This window comes from Cryptomeria japonica, chromosome 10, assembly GCF_030272615.1.
Source record: "Cryptomeria japonica chromosome 10, Sugi_1.0, whole genome shotgun sequence".
NCBI lineage: Eukaryota > Viridiplantae > Streptophyta > Pinopsida > Cupressales > Cupressaceae > Cryptomeria > Cryptomeria japonica.
In genome coordinates this window covers 164,726,751-164,734,165 of record NC_081414.1, presented here as the reverse complement: position 1 = coordinate 164,734,165, position 7,415 = coordinate 164,726,751, and the positions used below count along the sequence as shown (strand labels likewise).

General features: G+C 33.2%; 1 protein-coding gene across 1 annotated transcript; it reads left to right on the top strand.

The window, feature by feature from the left end:
* Positions 1-6,264: 6,264 nt before the first annotated feature.
* On the top strand, positions 6,265-7,003 carry LOC131859534 (uncharacterized). Its single transcript, XM_059213419.1, has 2 exons — positions 6,265-6,505; positions 6,701-7,003. Exons 1-2 carry the CDS (start codon positions 6,357-6,359, stop codon positions 6,792-6,794), a joined length of 243 nt encoding a protein of 80 aa, XP_059069402.1. The 5' UTR covers positions 6,265-6,356; the 3' UTR covers positions 6,795-7,003.
* The last annotated feature ends 412 nt before the right edge of the window (positions 7,004-7,415 follow it).

The window sequence follows — 7,415 nt, the reverse complement described above, 5'->3', positions numbered from 1 at the left end:
GCATGTTGCTACCATATTCAGATATTTGAAAGGAATAGTTGATTTTGGTTTGTGATATTCTAAAAATGATGACTTTACTTTGAGTGCTTTTATAGATGTTGATTGGGCAGGTCATGTTGATGACCGAAAGAGTGCTACTGGTGGTGAATTCTTTTTGGGAAAGAAGTTGGTTTCTTGGGCAAGTAAGAAGCATAATGCTATTTATTTATCTACTGCAGAAGCTGAATACATTGTTGTTGCTAGCAATTGTAATCAGGTAATTTGGATGAAGTAGATGTTGAAGGATATAGGAGTTATTTATGATGAGCCTATTGCTATATACTATGACAATTCAAATGCTATCAATATTTCAAAGAATCTAGTGTTGTATTCCAAGACAAAGCATATATCAATCAAAATTTATTTCTTAAGAGAGGGGGTGAATGAGAATTAAGTCAAATTGGAGTATGTAGATCTACAAAGCAACAAATTGCAAATATCTTTACAAAGCCTTTTCCTAAAGACACTTTTGATTATCTCAAAGAGAAGTTAGGGTTAATTGCCCCTCCTAATGAGAACTAAGGTGCATGGATTTGAATCAATCTGGTGAACTTCATAGAGATATTTTTATGCTCTAGATTGATGACTGCGGTTGCTACTTAGGGGGAGTAGTCAGTGTTAGTGTTGGTAGTTCAGAAGTTCAAGTTTTTTGGGAGAGAAGCCTTATTCCTGAGCCTTTGTCATTGATGTCAAAGGGGGGGAGAATCATGTGAAAACCTCTGAAGTATTTCGATTTGTTTGGAGCTCATCCTTGTGAGTTTTGAGGGAGATTGTTATGAGTTGACTTCTTTCTTTGCATTAATTTTTTTTCACATTCATATGCTTCCATCAATATCAAAGGGGGAGAATGTTGGATATTGGATGATATATTAACTTTGATGTGTTGTCATTGATGTCAACATATGTGGAGATTATTGTAAAAAAAATTATGTATTCTAGTGTTGTAGTTTGATTGGATGAGTTGGTTTAGCCTGTCTATTGCAGATGAGTTGATATGGTTTAAAGGTTTTCTAGTATGTTGTCTATAGATGGTTCATTCCCATTTGTAGAGTTTCACATGATGATTTGATTGCGTTATGAGATCTGGTATTGAGGATATTATGCAGTTGTTCGTGTTATTTGATATTTTGGTTTGTGCTTCGTATTACTTCGGAATTGCTATATCTTTGGTTGTGGATGTGTGGAATGTGTTCTAGACGTTGATGTGTGTCCTCGGTTAGCTTGGTTTATGATTTGGATATCCACAAGTGAATCTTTTAGATTGACAGTCAATTATGTTGATGTTCTTGAGCTTTGGTAGAGAAATGATGATGCTTCTAATGATTCGAGTTGTTGCGGTTGTTGTGATATAATTCACGTTTCTTGTGAATGTCTTTTTATCACGTTTTATATGTATTGGTGGTCTATATTTATTATTGTGTGTGTTATTGAAGATTTTCCTTGTCCAGTGATGTTCTTCATGTTATGCAATAGTCTTGGTGGTTGTAGCGTGTTGTAGATCATCAATGCATAATTGTTGGAGGTGTTTCTTATCTGACATTGTTTTGGTCCACAGGTATTGTTGTAGCGTGTGAGGATATTATTTTCTAATTTGTATTGAGGGTTTGGATGACCTTGAAATATTTGTTGAAGGGTTTGTATAAATATGTAATAATCATGTAAGCTATATGTCTTCAAGTATATGTATTGTATATGCGAGTGAATGATCGAGTAGGATGTGTGAGCAAGTAATTTGATCTTTTGAAAGTGGGGAGAAGAGAAGTGTTGTAGAGCATACTGTGTGCTTAATCGGAACTGTACTTAAGCATATGGAGATGTTATTTTCACAGTTCATGTAATCCAAGTTGTAGTTCGAATGTTTTTGTAAGTCAATGAGACTTCGTGTAAGGCAGTGGGACTTCCCTTAAGCTTGTAGCCTACCTAAATGCATGTGCATTCCCATTGTAATATTCACATTTACTCCTAACAGGGTATTATCTCATTGTGGGTAGGTTCCCACCGTGGTTTTTCCCTTAACCAAGTTTTCCATGTCAAAATTCTTGATGTTATGTGTGTTATGTATGTGGTGTTTTTTCATGCTTTAATTGTTAATCATCATATCTATTTTATGGTTTAAGTTACTGAATTTTTGGTGCAAATTGATTAACCCCCCGCCATCTCAGTTTGTTACACTATTTCCAACAATCTATAAGGTAGGTGAAGAAAAGGTTCAAGATGAATCCAAGGATAGAGGGAGATCAGAATAAATTTACTCATGTCTAAAATAAGAGGAGGAAATTAAAAAGGCCAACTCATAATATAATTGATCAAACCAAGTATCCTTGATCTTTTAATGGAAAGTATTTTCCTTGAAACAAAATTAGACATAAAGCTATAGACTATAGGAGTAGGATGAATATGAACTCATTTAGGCCCTCTAGACCTGAACCCTTTAATTGTTAGTGCTACACATCCAACAAATTTGGTCATAAGGAAAACAAATGCAAAAGTAGAGTAATGAGGAATGGTTTTATGAATGCTAGAAATACTCAATCTTTCAATGGCTACTATAATAGATGCAAAAAATCGGGTCATAAGCAGCTAACTACATATCTAATGTGAGAAGGAGTGGAAATGTTGTGTAACGGGATATAACGTGTTATAATTACAACAAACATGTAAACAATACTAAGTTTTGTAGAGGAAGGAATGTTAAGTCTATTCTTCCACAAAAGAAGGTTAATCTAACTCAAATAAAGAAGGAGATGGAAAATATGTTAGTAAAAAAGTCAGAAGATAAGAAAGATGTTGAGGTGAAGGATGGATCTATACCTCAAGATGGTGCAAGTGGTTCTTCCAGGAACTAAATTAAAATAGATATTAATTTTGAAGGAGTTATATTTGCAAATTTTTAGAACCCCTGAGAATTAAAGATGCTAAAATCTTCAACATATTGATTGATGTTATGAACATGATGAATTGACTATACCAAGTTGATTGGCTTGTTTTTTGGAGAAAATGCTCTCCTTATGATTGTTTGTGAAGTGTTTTATAGATCCACATTATTGCAGAAAGGTTAAAAGCTACTAAACCTAATAGACATTTATTGTGGTAGATGGGAGAGGTATATGTATACCACATAGTCATTCTGGACCCCATTCGATGCGTTCAAGAGTTATTAAGGATCTAAGGAGTGAAGGAAGTGTGCAACTGTTGATCTACAAACCCTAGCTAGTGCTTTATGGTATTCTTTGTATTTCTACAAACCTTAATCTCATAAATTGATAATGGCTATTCCTAGAACTATAGATATTGTAAACAAGTCAAAACCCCTATTGAAGAAATGTTCATTCATTTTCATTATAAATGATCCAGCCAGCCCATTTCTCTACTTGATTTAATGCATTATATATTGTTGCATCTGCTAGTTCTAGCAAACCATTTACAAGAAGATCCCAGAAATATTGAGAGCTAAATAATGCCTTTATTGTGATTTCCCAATAATCATAATTCTTCCCATTGAATTGTGGAATCTATGGATTTTTAAGACTTGTTCTAGGTATAGATGCCATTGTAGGTTGTAAATACTTTTCTAGTAACCCTTAACTCCTTGAAAACCTTTCTCTTCAGCTCTAATACCAGTTGAAGGCAAGAGGCGGAAGAGAAAGAAATTAAAATAGAGAAAATAAAAAAAAAGTGATGAAACAAAGATATATATATATCAAAAACATGCATAACATGATCATATATGTATCCATACATAGGGTTGATTATCTTTCCTCACACTAAGAAAAACAAAAATCCCTTGTTTAGTAATTGGTTGTTGCTACAGCTAGAAAACTTCTTCTCTATTATTTTTTTACTTTCTTACTGACACCACAAAAAAGACCATATTCTATTAGTATACCCAGAGAAAAAGAGGGAAAAAACAAAATTATTTATTGCAATGAATCCTAACTTTATACATCTAGCATAGGAAAACCTAAAAAGATTATAGTCAAATTTTCTTTGTAATGAAAATATGTCCTATAAGTGTGAATGAGAAGACATTATGAGCTAGAAAAGACAGTAGGCGATAGAAGAAATAATTCTATGAAGGCATAAAAAATAAAGTCGTTGAGAATATACTCCAACATTTTTGTCCTTCAATGAAGCATATCATACAAATATGTAGTCTAAAATAGAGAAACCCTATATGAAGAGATAAATCATTCCTCAAGGGTTGCATGATTTAATGTCATGCACCAAAGATAGAAAATTCATGCCAAGTTTACCAAATGATATTGTGACCTTTGCAACAACTCATAAATTCAATGAAAAATGCATGATTCACACACTTATTCACACACCATACCAACAAACTTGGAACTTTTTTCAAGTGTATTTATCGAAGGAGATAAACCTTATCTTCAAAATTGACTTGTGTTGCCTTTGACAAACAAAGAGATTTTGGTAGAAATAACTCATAGAAAACAAATGTACATGTAATAAATTACAAGATATTTCTATGGGGAACTCTTGACTAGGCTAGGTGCAAGGTTTGGGAAGATTTTTGCTAAATTTCCTTTAATGCCATGTTGGGATTTTCAAGATCATATAGAAAAAACCAAATTTTTCACAAACTATGAGCATACAAAAAAGCCAAATGAATATTATCAAAGACCTTGGAGCAGTAAAATGTAAAATATAGGCTTGCAATTATAGGAAATCAAGTAGAGATAGGCAAGTCGGACTCGGTGAGTAATTATCCTTTCAAAGTTGCTCGATACTTGTTACTCACTTGACAAGTGTCCTAGTGTGTGGCAAGTGTGTATGAAGAGGTGTCTCACAAAGTGAATAGACATGTCTCAACCATCTAAAGTGAGATAGATCTCTAAAATAACAAAATAAACTTAATATTATGTGTGAATAGGTGAATCTAGAAAGTAATGACAAGTAACTAGTTATGAAATGACTCTATTTACACTAATACCTAGAAATTTTGGGGAAAATGTAACAACAACATGCAAACATTACCCACAAGCAACATACTTTGAATATAATGTAATTCTAAAAATAGCTCTTTGTTAGAGAGTGCAAAGAAAGAGGGATATTTTCCAATCACTAAAGTAGTAGTTGAATAAATCTTTTCATGAGCTTATATGGTAATGATTTAAGCTCTCTTACATGCTTCCAAGTTTTGCAACCTACAAATGGTGTTTTAGCTTTTTTATTTAAAGAAAAATAAGAACAAAAGTATTCACATTTTTGCTTGGTAATTGATGGAGAGGCATTAACATTGCAAAATAATATGTGTTGGTATTACATAGATGAACTATTCTTGCTATATCATGATAGACACTTAATTAATATATTCTTTTATATCATGTGAAAATGAAAAATGTAAAAAATTGATATAAAATTTCAACAATTTATATTATATTTATAAGAATGATTTGTAAACACACATAATTTCTTCCAAAAGCATTTGTGTGAATAAATACTCCAAAAACATAAATATAAGATCTGGCCAAACCTACTCTATTATATTAAAAAATAAAAGAATAAAAAAATAATGAATTAAATCACTAACTTTAAGGAATTCTTTTATAGTAGGAACTTTCCTAACAAAATAGTTCTGTCACTATCTCATGTGCTATAACCATTATTTAGAAAGCTCTTCCCGGCCCCCAACATTGACCATTGTAGTGAAATATCCACAAAGTCTACAGCATTTGTTCAGCTACCTTTTCGAACCTCCAAGTGTAGGTAGGTCGACGTCCTAGTCTATGGTCTAACGTCTCGCATTTTCCGTTCAAACGAATGAGTTGTTTCAACTTATATAGAGAATGAGTTGTTAAATGGACCCATTTTTTCAATGCCATTCGTGATGAATTTGAACCCGATTTTCAATAGAAACAGGCACTCAAATGACTAGTTAGGGGACGGTGTAGATTTATGGTAAAACCAAAATGCCCAGATTGAGCAGAATCTGTGTCTAAACAACCATGGGGCGCCTGTGGTTAAAACAAATTACAAAAAGATCTACTTACCTAATTTGGTGTGCTTTTTCCAGTGTTTCAATGTCACCTGTCTTATTATTATTATATTATCATATCACTTTGTCAGAACAGACACACAGTCCACAGTTCTTACTTTTATAATGGCCGTACCAAAAGAAAACAAATCTGGGGGAGTCACAATAAGACGGTAAAACCAGGGGCCCGTCTGTGCTGGTGCCTGCTTACCTATATATTCTCGATTCCCTCAACTCAGAGAAAGCAAGTGCATTCATTCACATCTATTCTTTCTGGTTATCATTTCCAAGTTTTTGTTTATATCTATCTCATTTGCTTCCAATGGAAATGGCAGCTTCCGTGAGGAAATGGGTATCTGATAACAAGCTCACAACAGTGGGGACACTGTGGGGTTCAACTTTGGCAGCTTCCTTTGCTTATAACTGTGCAAGGCCCTCAATGAAAACCAGCCTCAGACTCATACATGCTAGGTATGCCCCATTTCTCTCATCACGACAGTGACTCTTTGTTTTTCATCGAGTTTAGACTAATTTAATATTTAGTTTAGGGTTTCAAATTAAACCTTTCTATCAATGTTTCTCTCCGAATTGATATTATAGACTGAATTTGTTTTGATGATTAATTTAACCATCACATTATGATTGGGTTAATTTTGATGTATGCAGAATACACGCACAGGGCATTACTCTGGCTGCATTATCTGCTGCAGCTCTTCTGCATTTGTACGAGCAGAATGTTGAGGAGAAAAAATTGAAGTAAACCCCTCCCATTGTTTAGATCCCACGTATCTCATAGTCCTACTTATAGATCACTATAGTCTTAGTATCTCTTCATATATTCTAATGTTTAAGAGCTCTTAATCAAAATGATCATGGTGATAAGTACCGAGTGTCTGCGTTTTCTGTTTTATACAGAATGTACAGCTTGCAGTTACTTATTAATAAAAATCACATAGTGGGTATTTAAAATTTGGTGCCTGATCTTCTGTCAGATAAATATGGTAAAAAGATTGGCAAAAAGAAAATAATAGTGTTACTTTTAACAAATTGGTGAGGCTCATCTATCGTTGTATGCCTGGAATCAAGGTTTTCTGATATTATGATTAGCTATGAGATGGGCGTATACACAAAGATATCAAATCTTCAATGGTTTGCCAACAGTGTTAAGAGTGTTTTGATGCAGAAATAGCTTAAATTTTTGCAGTATATATCCTCATTCGTTTAAAACTGCTCAGGGATCTGAACAAACTCATTCACTTTTTTGGTTTTAGTTGCTGGATTATGAAATACTTATAGTATTGTTGCTTAAATATTATAAATATACATTTAAATAGTTATTTTATCCAAAATATTTGATGAAGAAAGCTTTTAATATTATGTT

Bases quoted from the DNA above. Each gene is read 5' to 3' on its own strand.
- LOC131859534 (XM_059213419.1), top strand. From the start codon at position 6,357: ATGGAAATGGCAGCTTCCGTGAGGAAATGGGTATCTGATAACAAGCTC. The intron at 6,506-6,700 runs GTATGCCCCATT...TGATGTATGCAG, and splicing joins CTCAGACTCATACATGCTAG to AATACACGCACAGGGCATTA.